At 44.4% G+C, this 19,692-nt stretch overlaps 1 protein-coding gene across 1 annotated transcript in view; it reads right to left on the bottom strand.

Moving 5' to 3' along the window:
* Window positions 1–19,692, bottom strand: part of abca4a (ATP-binding cassette, sub-family A (ABC1), member 4a) — a gene marked incomplete at its 5' end in the record, with an annotated part of 66,139 nt that overhangs the window by 25,466 nt on the left and 20,981 nt on the right. The window contains 16 exons of the mRNA XM_080020088.1: window positions 1,310–1,479; window positions 3,150–3,204; window positions 3,312–3,517; window positions 3,876–3,990; window positions 4,528–4,706; window positions 5,039–5,176; window positions 5,821–5,960; window positions 8,104–8,235; window positions 8,340–8,523; window positions 11,185–11,346; window positions 11,667–11,744; window positions 12,565–12,769; window positions 14,285–14,506; window positions 15,805–16,027; window positions 16,688–16,864; window positions 17,056–17,261. Of these exons, the coding sequence (XP_079876214.1) occupies window positions 1,310–1,479; window positions 3,150–3,204; window positions 3,312–3,517; window positions 3,876–3,990; window positions 4,528–4,706; window positions 5,039–5,176; window positions 5,821–5,960; window positions 8,104–8,235; window positions 8,340–8,523; window positions 11,185–11,346; window positions 11,667–11,744; window positions 12,565–12,769; window positions 14,285–14,506; window positions 15,805–16,027; window positions 16,688–16,864; window positions 17,056–17,261 (2,592 nt within the window). The remainder of the gene's footprint in view (window positions 1–1,309; window positions 1,480–3,149; window positions 3,205–3,311; window positions 3,518–3,875; window positions 3,991–4,527; window positions 4,707–5,038; window positions 5,177–5,820; window positions 5,961–8,103; window positions 8,236–8,339; window positions 8,524–11,184; window positions 11,347–11,666; window positions 11,745–12,564; window positions 12,770–14,284; window positions 14,507–15,804; window positions 16,028–16,687; window positions 16,865–17,055; window positions 17,262–19,692) is intronic.

The raw sequence follows: 19,692 nt of genomic DNA, 5'->3' as shown, positions 1-19,692 counted from the left end.
ATATTAGTATGCGTAATCATATACGGTAGAATCCTCTGATAAAGTGATCAGGCCCATCCGGGTCAAATTGATCACTATAAGCATAAGCGGATGACTGTTATAACCTATACATTTTTCTTTCCCTTTATTTCTCATGCCGATTACCATCTAATGGCTCTGCTGAGCCTGACACCTTTTTTTTGTTTCGTTCAAATTAGGAAACGGAGGAAAATGAATCTAAAATAAAAAACACACCGTTTTAATTTTTATTATTTGGGGAAACTGGACGCCCAGCGGAGCGAAGATGGCTCCCTCCGCCTCATGCCTATGCGCCACTGCCTCTACACCTGCCTGTCTTACGAATTATCGGTCTTAAATAAATGTTAAACTTCAAATTATTGTCGGACAGGACTGAAAGTGTTTAATGAAAATGTAAAATTTTAGGGAAATCCATGGGGGGTTGCGCCGCTTCTATGCAAAATCCTGACGGGCTTGACGACGCTGCCACTGCAGACGGGTTTCCGCGAGCCAAAGTATTATTGGAGTATAGTAGTAGTAGTAAAGTAAATTTTGAATTACTGTCGTTAAAAAAAATGTTTCCATATGTTGTCAAATAAAAAGACCTGTGAGCCGACTACCTGATTACTAAAAGCAAATTATTTAAACAGTATTTGTATAGGATTCCGTCCCAAAATTTGATCCGTATAAGCGTTGATTACTGTAACAATGTACATTAAAAGCAGTTTCCACTACTTAACCTAATTACAATGTGAGCAATCCAATCCAATCAATAAGTTTAATAATAATATAGGTGTAATAATAATAATAATAGTTAATTTTATGAAAAAAATATTATTGGTTATTGTTTGGGCGGATCATTTCGTCACAGGATAGGCAGACTCATCAAGACATTTCTGTAGCAGACTACACACGAAGCTCAATGGACCGAGGCTACCCAAGTAAAAAGTAAACACACACACACACACACACACACACACACACACACACACACACACACGCACACACGCACACACACACGTGTTATCTAAAGGTATACTTGATATATTTAGCAGTCTTTTGTATTTACTCTTAATATACTGAATTTGTGTTGAATTAAACCATTTCAGTCACACTTAGTGTGTTAGAAGTTGTACTTTTATTCATTAAATATATATTTAATGTATTTTTGGTAACTTTTGAAGACCAAAGTAGTACACTTTTAAGTATACTAAAGTAGAGCTTAAGTTCGGTTAATGTTTCAATACACCCGTACCTCCCGTTAAGTGTCCTTTCATTACACTTTCATTACACACGGGTGCAGCAAGGTCACCTGCGCACAGAAGTCTTTGTGGGAGCGCGTGGTGTGATGGAGCCTCTTGATCAGCAGAGCCATCAACTGCTTGATGATCAGACTCAGGCCTTTGACCTGCATGGACCCTCGGCCCACAGCCCCGTCTCCGCCGGGGCCCTGGCCATTGGTGTGGGAAACCCTGTCCGTCTCTGGGACAACAGGATAAAACAAGGTTGGACGGTCGGAATACACCGGATTAGATAGTTCCTAATGTTCTACGCCGGAACATCTACTTGCGTTGAGCGTTCTGTTAAAGCGTTGCCTGTGACACAATCAGATATTCCGAGCAGTTCTCAGTTTCCCCAATGGTGGCGAGCACACGAAACCTTGTGCTCGCCACCATTGTTGGGGAAAAACTAGAACCAAGTTCAGGTATTAAGGGTAGAGGGAGGAGGAATACGCATCAGATTTATTCCTCTACGGGCATCGCTCTTGCCATCAGTCCTTTGCGGAGGTTGCTCTGGCCAGCTACAAAGGGGCATTTCATGCAAAATGACTTCAATGTTATTTTGTGGTCGAATGTCCGTTTCAAGTTTCTCTCCCAGCCGCGTAGCTACTGAGCCTTCCACTCGAGCAGAAGCAAAAGAAAGGAGTCTAGAGGCCAAGCTATTGTGGTTTGGTTTGTTATTTCCTACAGCTGCGGTTTGGAAAACCAAGCGCCACACGTCACCTTTGGTGGGCTCCAAATTAAACACCGCTCTGTCGTCTCTAAACACACTGGCTCGAGTCGTCTGCTGCAGAGTTCTGAAGTCTGTGTGTGCGCTCGTGTGTGTGTGTGTGTGTGTGTGTGTGTGTGTTGGGGTTACAGAAAACAGAAAACACACATTATAGGTGAAGAGAAGCAGAGTCGAAGAAAAATATTGAGGAGGGTTATGGCAAGCTATTTTAACATTTAATCCATAGGAGCAACGAGTCACATTTTAAAAGATAACGGTGCTCATATTTTAGTTACTAGTTGCTATTCCAACAGCATGTGGTGGAAAAAGTCTTCGAAAGCCACACTTGAGCAAAGGCAGAGCTATCTTTCTAAAAAAACGACTCTAGTAAAAGTGAGTCACTCTAGAATACTACTTGAGTAAAAATCTTAAAGTAGCTGTTATTTAGTACTTAAATTTAAATTTAAATAAACTACTGAATGACGTGACACAAAGTGGATTGTGCCTGAAATCTGCAGTATTATCAGTATTAAGAACCAGGTGTCAGTGGCGACATTCCCGCCATGTACTCAAATTCATGCATTCATGTGTACTGACGACCGCTAATGTTATGGAGGCGTGGCCCAGGTACCAACTCCCAACTGACTGACGTCACACAAGCGACACTGTTTTGATCTCTCGGGTCCAAAAACACACTTGCAATTACTGCCTTTCACCATAGCTGACGCCAGACTTTTGAGGGGCACGGAGAGGGAGCGATCGGGTCACACTGAGAACCTGTCTCCCTCTGACGATCACCCCCTCTCCATGCGTTATGCGCAGAAAATCATCTTAACGAGTCTATGAGTCGTGCCCTGTCCCTACTGTTTTTAGTTGTTTTATTTGGAAGAACGGGACACATTGATCGAGTATATAATACGTTTTTACTAGTAAAACTGAAGTAGTTACTAGCAACTGTTTGAATAGCAACTAGTAACTAAAATATATATACTAGTCACTTTTAAAAAGCGACTAGTTCGTCCTAGGGATTATGCATGACTTGCACAAAGGAGGGCGGGCTAGAACACAACACATCTATACGTCTAGGCACACAACAAACAACTGGAGGGAGCAGCGTTCAAAGGAACCTTCTGCTTCAAACTGTCAGTCGGTGTGCTGTTTACCTTGTGTACATTTGCGGTTCGTTGAGTTCCCGTCGGCGGTGACTTTGAGGAAAATCTGAAAGAGCGGCACATGGGTTCAGCCGTCTGAATCCAGCCCCTGACTGTGCTGCCTAGAGCGACAAGCGGAGCTAACAATCCTCATTGCTACGGCTCTTTTCCCACCTCCTCCAGCGAGGTGTCGGACACCCCGAAGCTGCTGAGGCCCAGGTCCGACAGGGTCTCCTCCAGCTCCCTGAAGAGGCTGGCGTAGGCCCGTGGCTGGAAGTCACGCTGGGGGAGCAGGTAGGTCAGCTCCTGGCCCACCTCCTCGATCAGACGGGCGTCGGCCACGTGGTGGTGGACCAGTGCGCTGAGGCGCTCCACGCTGCCTGCGGACGGTCCAAAATATTAATAGAATTTAAAAGATGAATAATATACAAGCAAATTAACAGACGGACTGACTGGAAGAGGTTTCCGTTGTGTCTTGAATTAGCTTTTTACCCATTTTTGTTTTTAGCTATTATTCCTTCTAAAGCAACAACAGTAGGATTTGGTATTTCCCAATACGGTCAATGATTCCTTGACCTCCAATACTGGTTCCTAAACAATAATTTTTAATCCCAACCCTGTTAATTCTCACACTCAATTAACTTCTAGGTTTGGGCATACTCCAGAGCTGCAAATCCAGAGTTATGTCCATGAACAACCTCCTAAACGGTGAAATGCGGCTACAGGGAGGGTCCTCACCGTCCATCTGTCCTACTGGGGGCCCCCTGGGTTCCTGGCTCTGCTCCTGCTCCTCTTTAAAGGTGGAGCACTTGGTACACGTACAGGAGCACTCATCTTTGCAGTCACACGGGGGCTATGGAGGACATCACCCAGGGAGAAATTTCAGCAACTTCAGCTCTGAGGGCAACTAGAACTTGTTGATGCATCTGGAACTACAACTAGTTCAGAGTGTTTGTCTCCAAACCTAAAGAAGGTTCTGGGTTCGACCGCAGGCCCATCTTTAAGTTGTTTTCACATATGGCCTGTTCAAAAGAACTATACTCCAGCCATGTTTTGGTTTGTTATCTGAGGGCTGCCGAACATGCTCAGTCCACTTATATTGGCTGAAACGATTCAAATTTAGGTACGCTTCGGCAAGGACAGGTAATCACTGGGAACTATCCAGCAGAGGTCTGACTCCTCACCTCAATTAGGGTGTTAGAAGTGCATTTAAGCACCAATTATTAGAGCAAAACCAAAGCAAATTTAGCTTTAGTTGTAAATTTCTCAGGTGACCGGTCGTTTATGTACCTTTACAAGCTAACTTGGATTGAACACTGCGGTCGAACATGCGCCCACACCCACACAGACAAAGCCACCCAGAGGCTTTACAGCTTCTCCTCCTTCCCACCTTGGGGGCTTCGTACTTCATGCGGCGCACCACGGTGAGGTAGAATCCGGCGCCGAAGAGGTTCTTCAGGAAGAGTGGCGAGCCGCAGCAGCGGAGGCGACCCCGCGAGATGATGGCCACGCGGTCGCTGAGCAGATCGGCCTCATCCATGTGGTGGGTGGACAGGATCACCGTGCGCCCTGAGGAGACGGGAGGGAAGATGTGAGGACAGAAGGAATGACGGACGGAGGAGAAGGAACAATGTAAAGCTTGAGGCAAGGAAGAAAGGAGGGAACAACGGACAGACAGGGGGGAGGGAGGAGGGAACATAAGATGGAAGGAAGGATGGACGGCTGGAGGGAAAGATTGAAGGATTGAATGAATGAAGCATTTCCGACCTCTAGAGGGAGCACAAGTCTATCATAATCTCATCAAGACAAACCAAATCTCAATCTAGAGAGCCAAAAGCTGATTCGTTCTAGCCGTTTCTCTGATTAAATATTTAAAGTGTAAATAATTTAGGTCCTTCTACCATTGCGGTATTTCAGCAGCAGGTCCCAGATGGAGCGTCGGGAGTAGGGGTCCACTCCTGTCGTGGGCTCGTCCAGGATCACAACCTTGGCCCCGCCCACAAAGGCCATGGCGACAGACAGCTTCCTCTGCATACCCCCTGTGAAGAAAATAAGTCAGAGAGAGGAGGCATATAATGAGATGCCGGCTGACTACTGTGTGTGTGTACTGTTAGCGGTTAGTGTGCGTGTTAGTGTGTTTGCTTAAGTCTTTTGTTAGGGTTAGACGATTACAAAGAACCTGTTTGTGTATGTGTTTCTGTGGGCCACGTACTCATGGTCCTGTTTAAAATAGAATATATCTTCACTGCCCAGTGAAGTTGACAAAAGTGGACACCCTTTAACTCAGTCAGTAATATTATAAATATTTTCATAAGAAAGAAGTTCTGTACAGGTTCTTGGTGCCTTTAGGGGCTCTGGAACGGCTCCTGAAGGGACACCAGCTACATCATTACTGTGAGCGTGATGCGGTCAACAAAACAATACATAAATTGAATTTCTGTCTTAGTCACTTTGAGGTTAAATTCAATTGAATTAAATTAAGTACTGGAGCACATTTGAAATGAATCACCGTTTAGATGACGAGTTGAATTGAAGGTACCTGTAGAGGCTCCGTAAAAAAAAAATTGGTAGTGTGAACGTCAGCCCCTGTGATTCTCATTCACTTCAGGAGCCCCTGGAAGAAGGATGATGCGGCCTTTTCGGCAAAACTCAGTCATTCTATTTTTTGATCGAGCGGACCGACCTGAGAGGTTCTGGGCCAGCTCGTCCCTCTTGTGGGGAAGCCCCAGGTCCTGCAGCATGTTCTCTACCTCCTCCTGGGCCTCAGCCAGGGGTTGGCCCTTCAGCAGCGAGTAGAAGAGGATGTGCTCGGCCACGGTCATGCTGACACAGAAAGGAGGAGAAAGAGAGAGGAGAAAGAAAGGATCTGAAGAAGCCTTGCTGTTTGGATTTGTGAAAGGGGAAACTTTATTTTTACCTCAAATTCGTTCGACAAAAGGCTTTGGCCAGTGGGTGATGTAACTAGTAATCATGAGCATTTCATCTCCTTTCATATATAAATGCTTCGCACAGTGTCTGATGGCTGTGCCAGCCGGCGTCCCAGCGGCACTTACACGTGCCGGATAATGGCTGGACCAGATTCGCAAATTCCTCCTAGGCGATTTATTGGATCGACTTCAAACTTGGCGAGTGTCTACACGAGACCTCCGCGATTACTAGTTGTTAAAAGAAAGAGTTTTCGTCACACGTGTGGGCGTGGCAAAGCGTCGAATTTCATGTTCAAAAAAAGCCAGTGTTAACATATTTTAGTCACTTTTTGGTCATTTTTATGCTTTGTACTTTTGCAAACTCCTCCTAGGCGATGGCTGTGCAAGCCGGCGTCCCACTGACACTTGCACGTCGAGGACCTGGTCATTGCAGGTCTTATTAATTATGAAATTATAGACTTCATAAATATTAAAGCCTTGCAGCTTTAATAATAGTTTCATATTTGAAAACGACAGTTTTGTTGTTGTCCGCATGTTTTTAACGCCGGATGCCCTTACTGACGCAACCCTCTCTATTCATCCGGGCTTGGGACCGGAACTCTGATGATACACTGGCTTGTGCACCCCCAGGGGCTAGATTAACTTCAGATGCAATGTTTGCTTTAAGAATGCTGATGGAAAAGTACAGGGAAGGCCAGAGGGAGTTGCACTGCGTCTTTGTGGATTTAGAGAAAGCATCCGGCTGCCGAGAGGTGGTGGTATTGCATGAGGAAGTCAAGGGTGGCAGAGAAGTACGTAAGAGTGGTACAGGATATGTATGAGGGCAGTCAGACCAAGGGATTCAAATTGGAGGTGGGATTGCATCAAGGATCAGCTCTGAGCCCTTTCTTGTTTGCAATGGTGATGGACAGGTTAACAGATGAAATCAGGCGGGAGTCTGCGTGGACTATGATGTTCGCGGATGACATTGTGATCTGTAGCGAGAGTAGGGAGCAGGTTGAGGAGAGCCTGGAGAAGTGGAGTCGTTAGAGAGAAGAGGAATGAAAGTCAGCAGGAGTAAGACAGAATACATGTGCCTGAATGGGAGGGAGGGCGGTGAAAAGCTGAGAATGCAAGGAGCGGAGTTGGAGAAGGCGGATGAGTTCAAGTACTTGGGGTCGACCAACCATAGCAGTGGAGTGTGTGGGAAAGAGGTGAAGAAAAGAGTACAGGCAGGGTGGAGTGGGTGGTGAAGAGCATCCAAATTGATCTGTGGCGGAAGGGCTCCAGCAAGAGTGAAGGTGGAAGGTCTCCAGAACAGTAGTGAGACCGGCTATGTTGTACGGTTTAGAGCCGGTGGCTGAAGTGGAGGTGGCAGAGTTGAGGAGGTTGAGATTTTCATTGGGAGTGACAAGGATGGACAGGATTAAGAATGAGTACATTAGAGGGACAGCTCAAGTTGGACAGTTTGGTGGAAAAGTGAGAGAGGCCAGATTGAGATGGTTTGGACACGTGTGTAGGAGAGGTGAGAGTTACACTGGGAGAAGGAGGCTGAGGATGGAGCTGCCAGGCAAGAGGAAAAGAGGAAGGCCAAAGAGAAGCTTTATGGATGTGGTGAGGGTGGACATGCAGGCGGTTGGTGTAAGGGAGGAAGATGCCCAGAACAGAAGGTGTTGGAGGCAGATGATCCGCTGTGTCCACCCCTAACGGGAGCAGCCCAAAGAAGAAGAAGATTTGAAAACAGTTTTGGTCTTCTTAAAGGAGTACCGTGTAAGATTCTCTCGTATTCCACCTCTAAGCACTGAAATGCAAGTGATCCATATTCAGACGTAAAATGATAACTAATGACACAAAATGATAACTCAAATTAATAATGATGATAAATAAGGCTCAACAAACATCCAATAAGTAAAAGTGCTGTAAGTTAACATGTCCCGAGTGGACTCAAAGATCAGCCTCCTATGCTTGCACGGTAAATCGATAGATGCAATGCAATTTAAGGTAGTTATGGTGTTGTACAGTATATAGTATATATTATGTACGACGATGACAGCACGTACTGCTGGAAGAGGATATTGTGCTGGGGACACATGCCCAGGGACAAGCGGATGGTGTCCATGTCGACGCGGATGTCCTTTCCGTACACAGTGGCAGTCCCGGAAGTAGGGGGGTACATGCCAGTCAGGACTGACCTGGAAAGAGGGGGAGACACTTACTTACATGCTTACATGCACAATGTAAGATATATGTACATAATTTGTGCATTCACGCATGTGATGTGTGGGCCCGTGCGTACATGGTGGTGGTCTTGCCGGCCCCGTTGTGGCCCAGGAAGGCGGTGATCTGGCTCTCGTAGAAGCTGATGCTCAGGCCGTCCACGGCAGGCCTGGCGGAGCTGCCGTACACCTTGACCAGGTCGCGGACGCACACGCCTTCCACCAGGTCCTTGGGCTCGTCCTCGAAGAATGACTGGTCTGTGCCTGCGGAGGGAGAGGAAGGAGAGGCTCAGGCAGCATATCGGGTGGCGGTTCAGGAGTAGTTTTGTGGATAGATTGGATCCATAAGAATTGATTACGTTAAATGGTCAGTGGATCTCAACTGGTCTAGCCTCGGGATCTAGAAGTGCAATAAGAGATAGAGAAAAACCCAATTAAATAATAATAAAAAAATCTATCTATCTTGAAATGATTAAACTAATTTCTCGAGTTGCTTTATCAAGACGGCAATGAAACTCAACAAGGCCTTGCGACAACATCAGAAGGCAAACCAGTGGATTGCTTTGCCATTGCCTTGTCAAAGTGGATATACGTGCCCACGGTCCACCTCGAGATGGACCGCGACCCAGTTTCGGAGCTGAAATCCACAGGTTGAGAACCACTGGTAAAGGACTTGGTTGGGGCAAAATCTAAATTAAAAAAATTCCCACTTACAGTATATGCATGCAAAAACTGCTCTGGCTGTCATGCCCGCTCCACTTAGTGGATAGAAGGTCAACACATGAAGACGCCACGGGAGGTTCACCGATCTTCTAAACACGAAACAAATTCCCGAGGCCGGCTTGGAAAGCGCACGTGGCAGCACCTTTACAACTTTTCTGCAATACCTAATACCCAAAACTGTTGTACATATCACTCCACAGTCCATATCACTCAACAGTTCATAAACGGAATTTCTGTTGGGGCCAACGCTACTCTTCCAGGTGGAAACAGTCATTGTCACCAGGGGGCGCTCTTGTTCTCCAAACCTGTCATTGATTCACTGACTGTCTTTCATTATTTTCCTTTGCATTTATTTAGGAGTTCTACAAATAAGTTTGGACTAGATTGTCTTAAACGTTTACCTTTTCCATGGTATATGATATCTTTATTGATATCCCTGAATTAAACTGGACACACATACAACTATATCATTCCTATCTTTTATCTTTGGTTAAATTTCCTTTCATAATATTTCTGAGTGTGACACAATAGATCTTTGGGTCATTTCCTGGCACGCAGTTAACTTCGATTACAGGACCACAATGTGAAGTATGGCATTTCTTTGTGCCCATCTGAGCTGCATCTCTGGTTATCAGCGCCGGGCAGGTGGCTTTCCCAATGCCGCCGCTTGGCTCAAATATCCCCGCCAAAAACAGCAGTCTGCATGCAGTATCGGCTCCGTAAAAATCAAAGCGATTTAATATTTCAAGCTTCAAAACGCTCTGTTTTCCTGGAGTAAACAACCGATAAAAGAGCAGTTAGGAAAAAACTTAATAGACTGATAGAATAAATCCCTGACTCAAATAACACATTTTGAGCATTTCGCCATCAAAAGCGGGAGCGTCTTGAATTTCAAACTGGCCTTCAAACTGATACCATGTGTGTGAACAGGACTCCCCTTTCCTTCCTTTATCAACAAGCCACAGTTTGAACCAGAGCTCAGATACCAATAACGGAGGTCACAATAAATGTGCACCAAACCTCAACCAAATAAATTCCCTCGTCGATGCAAATGTACCTGCCAATCATAAAACCCATTCTGGTTCTGTTTGCGAAGACAAAGCAGAGCTGGGTGTGAGATTGGAGGATTGGAATGTAGGATACGGAGAGTTTCTGTTACTTATTAACTAAGCGCTAAAGGCGAGATATTGCCCGTGTGTGTGTGTGTGTGTGTGTGTGTGTGTGCGTGCATGCATGCGGGTGTGCATGTGTGTGTTTACTCCTAGTCATTAGTTCAAGCAGGCCATGAAATGCAAACACGCTCAAGGGCATCGAGTTCCCACATTGGAAAATATGATTGGTGATCGGAAAAATGGAGCAAAAAAAAAAGATATATATATACATATAAATAATAATAATAATAATAATATTTGTTGTAGTGAAGTGAGAAAAGGAGACGGTGTAGAACTCCAACTGGGACCCGCTCATTGCTCATGTGCGGCACAAAAACCTGACGATATACAGCACAGTACACGGTTAAGATGGAAAAGTGGATTGCCATATCAACTGCGTGTACTCATTTTCTAAATTACAAACTTTAACCACAAGAGGGCGAGACAGTCAACCCCACGTTGCTTGACTGGCGCTGATGTTAGAAACCCAGATCAGGGGTGAGCAATTCATCTTGGCTACAGGCCAGTTTTTCCGCAGCATTGATTGACAGCTCAGGTCCAGGTCAAATGCAAAAAAAGACCCCTAGCCAGAGCGTCGTCGTTGACAAAAATGAGTTTTAGAGCGGAATGGTCGGAAAATACCGTCCTTCCCAGATGCCAGGCCAGTGTGTCTTGTCTGTAACCAAGCCGTCGCCGTGTGTAAAGAATACAATCTCCGCACAGTGATTTATCGTTATTTAAAAGTTATTTATTTTGGCCTATTTATTTTTCTCTCTGAATGCCCCTGTTCTATATGTTTGCCTTTGAAAAAAATGACGTGGTTTTATTATTCCTTTGCCACTGTAGGTTTATGAGGCCTAATAGCTCGCATTCAAGCACCGTGCACTGATGCACTTGTAAAATTAAGTACAATTTCGGTTAGATAACCATACCTAATTAGCATTTAAATTTAATTTTCAGGATCCGGAGGTGTAGCGCCAAGCAGGGCACAACAGCCGTAGTGTAATGGGACGGTGGCTGGAAAAGGGACAGCAGCCACGTCGGTTCTCACCAGCTCCGCTCGCCGCTCTCTCGCTCTCGTTTCCTCGCTTTCCCCCGTGTTTGCACGAGTCGGGCCCCCCGGGAGCCACGGGCTTGGCGCCAACTCCCTCTCCCGGGGCCTTATTCGGCAGGCTGTCAAAGCCCTGGTTCTCCGGCGCCGGCCTCACCGGGCCTTGGGAACAAGAACACACAGGTCAAGATGAAAAAATGCTCTCGTGAAAAAAAATGGTCAGGGACATCGCTTTCGGATTTTCAGCGTGTACGTGTGTTTTAGACATTAAGAAATCACTGATAAGGTGACACGCACATAGAATTTAAGATTTCAATTTTAAATTTAGATACGTCAGTTACTAAGATGGGTAAATACAGAGAAATTGCAAATTTCCCCATTTGTGGGACTAATGAAGGTATATATAAAAAAAAAATAATAATAATGATAATAAATAAATAAATAAATATACTGTTTTGAAATCATGATTATGAGGAGCTTACCAGAAACGGTTGATGTGGTATTGAACCAAAACGAAGGAAGGAGCGGGAAATAAAATGGACGACCGATTCCATACTGCCCTGTATGTCGAGAGAGAAAACCGCTTTACCTCTGGGCTGAATACAACAATATTCAACAATATTGGACTATAGTTTTGGGCTTAGTCATGTTAATTATTAGTTAATGTTTGCCTGCAAAGCAATTTTTGGGAGACAATACATTTGGGAGAATAACCCTGACATAGAGAAGCGCACGTATCATCAAGCCGTACGGAAAAAAGTGACCACCGCCGTGCGGTTCCAATTGTTTTTCACATCTTCGACTTCATTGGAATTCTACACAAAGGCTGCAGCACTTTACCATGCAGTCCACAGTTCTTCCCAAACACGGGCTTTTCAACTTTTCCCCGATTCTTCACACCATCCTCCGGCGGATAGGCCCCCGATTCTATTTTCGTTTTTTTCCGGAGTTCAATCAAGCGCTTCAAACCGTGCCGCTCTACACGAGTCCTCCAGTAGCGGGGGCTCCCTCCCCAACACCACTAGATGAGTTCAAAGGAGCCGAGGGAACAACGATCACATAGAAAATAAATGAAATCCCAAGCAATGCATTCATATCAAGGACCTAAGGAGAAGTAGAACAATTCTTCGCTTTGGGAAGAGCCGCAATCCTTGTTGGAACTCCGCCATACGAGTCGAATATTATTGGGGTGTTCTTCAAGAAGAATAGCCTCCGGTTCTTTGGGAGATGAAGGAGGAGGTGGAAATCTTCGCTTCCGAACTTCCCGCGACGGTTTCGGCGATCGTTAGGAGCCCCGGCGTACCAGCCCCCATCAACTGATTTAGGGTTGGAGTAGCGCGATTCGGAGCAAATGCCTCGCTGGGAACATTTTCCACTGACCGGGGAAAACGTTGTCCAGGTACCAGGCCAGCAGGGCGTACAGCACGGTGTCCAGGCTCATCATGCAGATGGAGGTCAGGAAGGAGAACTCATCGCCTTCCAGGGGGCTGGTCCGGATGTTGTCCCACTGCAGGCCCAGGCCCTGCTCCTCGTACCGGGACAGGTACTCCGTCCCGAAGCCAAACGCCACCTGGGACAGCAGGCTCTGGGATGACCGAAGCGTGGCGTAGTTTAGTTGAGAGGAACACAGGTATAGTGTGCAATAAAAGAACAGAGTCTTACATGTAAAGATTTTATGTTCAGGGATAAAAAACACTGTGAGTAAATAGCGGAGGATATTGTTTTAGGGACAGTTTTCACGCATATTCATTTATATTTCAGGCAACAGAACACTAAGATGAGGTCCTTCCACACGCTAACCTAACCCGGGCTCAGGTGAAGGAATTGCTCAAAAACTAACATTTTATTTTCGTCAAAGCTACGACACTATCCATGTATGGGGATTACATGTATCGACCTTGAGCAAGGATTAACATGAATGCTTATGCATACATGCTTATATCAAGAGATGTCACTGGCATATGATTCAAAATAAATATAATCTTCATCATTTTTGAGGAAAATAATCAATAATATATGTACCCTGCTGACCATAAGTAGTTGGACAGTGACTACTAAATGTATTAAATGTTTCGGTTAACAATCAAACGATTAATGAGTTTAAAGTACAGTTTGCCGGCTTCGATTTGAGAAGATTAACATGAATATTGGTTTCAGAACCTTGAAATAACCCTTTTCATGCATAGTACCAACGGTATTTGGACAAATCACTATTATGTTCAAATTAGGTACTATTTTAATTATTTGGCTGGATATCTTTTTATATTTTTAGTTAATAGTCTCGACCTATCACCTGACTTTCAATGTCTTATCCCACACACTCTTCCAAGGCCAGAAAACCTCTTTGACTTGCAGTGCATCTCAATTATTCCACTGTATTTCAAATAAATAATTTGCGCAAATATATGTTTGTACTTTACAGGTAGTTTCATTAAAAGTATCAATAATTGGTATATTCACCAATATATTGCATATACTGTACATACATGCAAACACCATACATATATACAGTATTATCCAAAAATATAGAATTAATAATCAGAACTGTGAATATGTTAATACACAGGTGTATGTTTACTGTTTATTTTTGGCAGGTATGTAATTAAGTTAACAGGTAAGTAAGTAAGTAGGTAAGTAAGATGGTAAATAGGTAAGTAAGTAGGTAGGTAGGTAGGTATGTAATTCAGTAAATAGGTAGGTAAGCAAGTAAGTAAATAAGTAAGTAAGTAGGTAGGTAAGTTGGTAAATAGGTAAGTAAGTAAGTAAGTAGGTAGGTAGGTAGGTAAACTGGTAAATAGGTAAGTAGGGAGGTAGGTAAGCAAGTAAGTTAGTAAGTAGGAAGGTAAGTTGGTAAATAGGTAAGTAAGTAGGTAGGTAGGGAGGTAGGTAAGTAAGTATGTATATGTCTGTACAGTATTAATCTAGCTATCTATTTAGGTTATATATTTCAAACATAGTGAAATCATGTGTACATTGATGTATCCCAAAATATGTGGAGTCCTTCCATATCACTGAAACGTATTTCTCGATATTATTATATCGAGAAATTATATCATCCAGCATATGTCAATAAATTGTTTGACAAAACAGGGCCCCCCACCACCAGGATCTTCATGTCGCGGGTGACGCGGTCCTGCCAGGCGAAGCAGAGCAGGTGCGGCAGGTAAAGGGCGAAGTAGATGATGCCGCTGCAGGCCGCCGCCAGGTTGGCCCGGCCGAAGAAGACGCTGAGGAGGAAGCACTGTGCCACGGTGGCCGTGGTGAAGCTGAGCAGGAAGAGGAAGAGGATGAGCGGGTCGCTGTAGTTCAGCACCCGGCCTCCCTGCAGGTGGAGGTGCGGGAGACGGGGGGAAGACAAGGTAGAGATGTGCAAAAATGGAGGTATGTGAGGCACTTTTAAAGTCATGCTGCTAGTAAAGTAACATGGGTAACATGTATGTAGGTAACATAAAATACAATTGAAGAAATTTAAAACCTTAGAGTCTAAAAAAACGGCATAAAAACGGCAATAAAATTGAATTAAAGAGAAATATACTGTATATATATATATATATATATATTTAAATAAAAAATAAAAATAGGAATGTGTGCTTGCTCTTTTTGATATCCATATGATTACTGACTTGGTTAATTAGAAAGTAAATCACTGCATTGGAGCGTTAATATATTTTTTAATCACTTTAATTTGTTAAACCTAAATTATTTGGTTTTCCCAACATAACATTTACAATTTCATTTCTCAAATTTAAGTTGAGAAAACCTAAAAAACAATATAAGTTTTACGAATGTAATTAAATTTAAGCTGATTTAATGGCAAATTTCTTCAGTGCAAGAAAAAATGGGTTTCATTATTCGGTTTTTCAACTCTCACTGCGACCCGAAATTCCCTCACTGTCCATCAAAGAAGTTATTTACTTTCATTCAAATTGATGGAATTTTAATAAATATAATTTATTCTAATATAATAATTATATATCTAATATAATTTACTCTAATATGATGACTAACTTTAAATTACAGTTGCGTCTTATTGACAACTAACTTTTTTAATATATACATATATATGTAATCCAATAAAATCCCAAATCTGCAGGCTTATTAGGCCTTCAACCAGACAAATTTTAACAAAACGCAAGAGGTAAATTACAATCCACAATAGGCAACTCTGTGACATTCCTGGCGAAAAATGACTTCCCGTGTCTGGAGCAGGGGATGTTGCATTTGGGGATGTTTATGGCTTTAACTACTGTCTATGGGAGAGAGAAGAGCGCATTACCAACGACGACCACAAGGGGTCCCAGCAGCACAGCTGAAGCCTTTTAGGAAGCAACTCTCAAAAGAGGGGTTTTGGGAGTCATAACGGAAGTGTTTAGGTTGATAATTCACTGGCTCAAATTCACTGGCTCATTCCGATCAGATTACCTGCTGGACTTTCCATGAGTCATGGGACGTACAAGCCCTTCATTAATGTTTCCTGATATAAGGCCTGTGTTCCACTATAAACACCTTATCAAAATAAAGTTGCAAATGATTTACTATGGAAATGTCTAGGACAGCTACTTTTTAGACCTGATACTTTTATGGCAACAAAAAGAGAGAAGATGAAAAGAGTCTTTTCACCATGATGATGGCGGTGAGGACGGCCGTGCTGGCGGCCATGGTGAGGAAGCTGTCGACGAACCAGGTGCACCAGATGACCCCGTTGGTGACCCCCGCCGCCTTCAGGGTCTCCTTGAGGCGCAGCTCCTTCTCCAGGACGATGCTCTTCACCGTCATCGACACGGAGTAGACCCAGGCCAAAACCATGAAGATGGGGAAGCAGCGGTTCAGCGTCAGCGTGAAGCTGCCGGGGCGGAGAGGGAGAGATGAGCCAAGGCAGATGAGTTCCTACGAAGTAGTTACTGGGTGGTGGCTCCTAACGCCTCTATCTCACTACGCAAGCCAAAAATGTCAAAAGAGCTAAAGCTGAACGTTAAAATGATCACAGCTATCCGATACGAGGCAATCAATCTGTATCAGTGTTGCTAAATATGGCCAATATACAAATCTACAATGTCAAACATGTAAGTTATACATTTTTATTTTATTTTTTTAATTTTGTGTATGTTAAATGGCTCTCATAGCGAAAATGGATAAGTCTATCATTATGTTTAAATTACCAGAAACTAATCCAATCCAATCTACGAAAACAATGGATTGAAAGTTTAGGATTCAGAATGAGTAGTGAAACAGTTCTACAATTCCACTGTAACAAAACATTCACATGTGTGACACTTTCATGTGCATTGGTGTAATTCGGCTATGAAAACAAAACCAAAAGAAAAAAAGTAAGAGCACTTCCCGATCGTGCCTTTGCTTCCCTTCTACTTGACCACAGAGACCCTGAATTTCCTTGTTAATGGAAAAGCTATTCAATTCATTGTGATTGTCGGACATCTCGAAACCCCAAATAGCCCGACACCGAATGGTTTGACGAGTGTGCGCGTGCGCGTGCGTCCCTCACAGGTCGTCCACATAGCAGGGGTAGGGCATCTGCTGCATGTACACGCCCATGGGCCACTCCTTGCCGGTGTGAGTTTTGATGACCCCGTGCTCTATGATATCCTGCAGGTAGGCAAAGCCTCCCCACACGTAGCGGAGGTCGTCCATAGGATCAGCTCTGGGGCCCGGGTCCCAGTACCTGCAGGGTTTCAAACACAAGACGCGTGTAAGTCTCACTGAGGACCCCTACTGGCCGGTGTGTTGCGGTCGTAAAACGAAAACCAGAGCGGAGTCCGAAATATCGGGAAGGCATTTATTAGGGTATAAAGTAAGCCTATAGGTATATATTATCCTTGGATTCAGACCTTTTATTGCCTTTTTCATTCTGACCTGTCTTTGATTTTATTGGTGCGTTCCACGGCGTCGATGTCCATGCGGATCTTGAACTTGACGTGGGGCGGGACCTTGGCGCTCCAGGGGTACATGTCCACAAAGACCAGGCCCGCCCAGAACTTGCCCTCGTCCAACAGGTCCAAGGCCCGCTGGGTGACGGTGTCTTCGTCTCGCAGCGCCACAAACTTATCCAGGATCAGACACTGCGTTTGGGAGAACAGACGTTCAATGAGCCAACCCAGGAGTCAAGGCAAGGCAACATTTTGACTTTCTGGCTATTCTGTTTTTTAGTTTTATTCAAATATTAAATTTCCCCCGTAAACCACAGACTTATGTAACAGACTTAGCCAGAACCCAGTAAAAATGCGATGTATTTGTTTATTGGGTATTTCTTAGATGATTCGTTTCAAGTCTGATTTGGTTTTGTTGCATCGCTGATACGACTTTAGATAAGATAAAATTCAGATTTATTCCCGGAGGATGAATGTTACCAAAGTTGTCCATAGCGCTAAAATCAATGATCTGATTGGCAGAAACGGCTCGTTTTTATTTCTGGTGGTTATAACACAGCGGTCAAAAACCTAACACCCAACCAAAAATGCCAAAAAGATCTACAAAATTGACAATTAATTCATTCATTCATTCATTCATTCAAGATTCAAGAGGTTATTTGTCACATACACATACATTCATACATATATGCAGTGAAATGTAATGACACCCAGTGATTACGCACAATAAGCTCAAAAAAATACTAAAATACCAAAATGTGCGTTATCATTGAGGAGGATTTAAATGTATATTTAATACAACACAGACAATTCTGTTATATAATTATAGAAACCAGAATCGCGATTGTCAAGTGAGCGTCATCATTGGCAGACAAGGCAAGCAAGGAGGGAGCTCCTTCTAAGGTATCTCACAATAATTTGCGAGAGCCGCCAAATCTCTCCACCGTGCCGCCCCTACCTACTTCCAAAAACTTCCCCAAAATTGAGGAAGCGTGAGGTAGACGGACAGAGGAAGGCTTTCACTCATGTATGAGGTGCAAGAACACACACACACACACACACACACACACACACACACACACACACACACACACACACACACACACACACACACACACACACACACACACACACACACACACACACACACACACACACACCCTGGTGAAGCCCGTCTCAAAGCAGACTCCTCCGAGGTGAACTCAGCTCGGTGGGGGAGACAAAAGTTCTGACTTCGTCGGGCGACGACTACGCAATGGACGCAGCTGCCCCCCCAAAAACGAGACGGGCCCAAGGTCAGACCGGGCCACCGTCGGCTAGGGGGTCCGCCCCCCCGCCCCGGCCCGCCCCACACGGACGCACAAACACACAATGCCCAAGTGGCAGAGTTCAGCAGGAACACTCTCATTGGCGGTGACACCTCAGCGGCGGCCTCCCGCTCCCAGCAGAGCGTGTCTGATACAGGGCTTCACGGCTGGCGGTCGCAGGCGGGGAGGGAGGAGCTGCCAAACAGCGTTCTCCCTGCCGCTCGCACGTTCACATGCTTTTCCACCCCACTCGGCCGCACACCCCAGCATGAACACATGCAAACACCCGCAAAACACAAAACAACTCAACTGAATGTATGAAAACAGGGGTCCCCCCCAAGATATTTTTCGGCGAGGTCCTAAAAAAGTATTGAACTGCCATGTCGTTACCATTAAAATACAATTTTTTTTTAAAAATATACCTTTATTCGTCAAACAACGGGTAAATTTGCAATTCCTCTGCATTAACCCATCTTAATAATTAACGTATCTATATTACCATTTAATTTTTTACTTTGCTGTCAAATTGAAACAAGGTTTATTTTATATTTTAAGGTAAATAATACATTAATTTGTAAAGCAGCGACAGACAATTTCAAAGTGCTTAAAAAAGCAATCAAGCAAAATGCATTTAATAAAAATAGGTAAATATTATCATCAATCGACAATTTAGACCTCGAAGAATTATTCCTCAGCCAAAGGTTGTCACTCTTGAATTATTGATCTTGAAACATCTTCTTGAACTACTCCAAGCACTTTTCAATTCTCAAAATAATCCTCACCATAGTTTAGCTCAAAAATAAAATTTCCCTGGGGACCCCTTGCTATTCCTTCACCGGGCCCCTAGGGTGGTCGCGGCTCTCAGCTTGGGAAGCCCTGTGCCAGAACGTTCAATTCCGACTTATCACACAAAAAGAAACCTTGACAAACACTTTTAATGTATGTGCACGCCGGCATGCCACCGGGCGCATGGCACGCCGGGCCAGGAACCACACACACACACACACACACACACACACACACACACACACACACACACACACCCTCCCCTCCGGCCCCCGCAGGTCATTGTCGCTGCTCCGTAAAGGAGAATGACTGGACTGACAGCTGTAGCTAATCGGGCCTCGCTCGTTCCCACTCTCTCTGTCACACTCAAGTGCTGTAAGCTTCAAGTCGCACAAAAACAAAGGACGCCAACCATCCAGCCAGCCGCAGCCCCGGGCCCCCCAACCCCATTAGTACCCGCAAGGGTAGTGGGAGGGAGGGAGAGAGAGAGGAATTTATCTGTCTTTCCAGTGTGTTAGCCGTCTGGGGAA

The sequence above is a fragment of the Zeus faber genome (genome assembly GCF_960531495.2).
Source record: "Zeus faber genome assembly, chromosome: 19".
NCBI lineage: Eukaryota > Metazoa > Chordata > Actinopteri > Zeiformes > Zeidae > Zeus > Zeus faber.
This window is presented reverse-complemented; position numbering and strand designations above follow the sequence as displayed.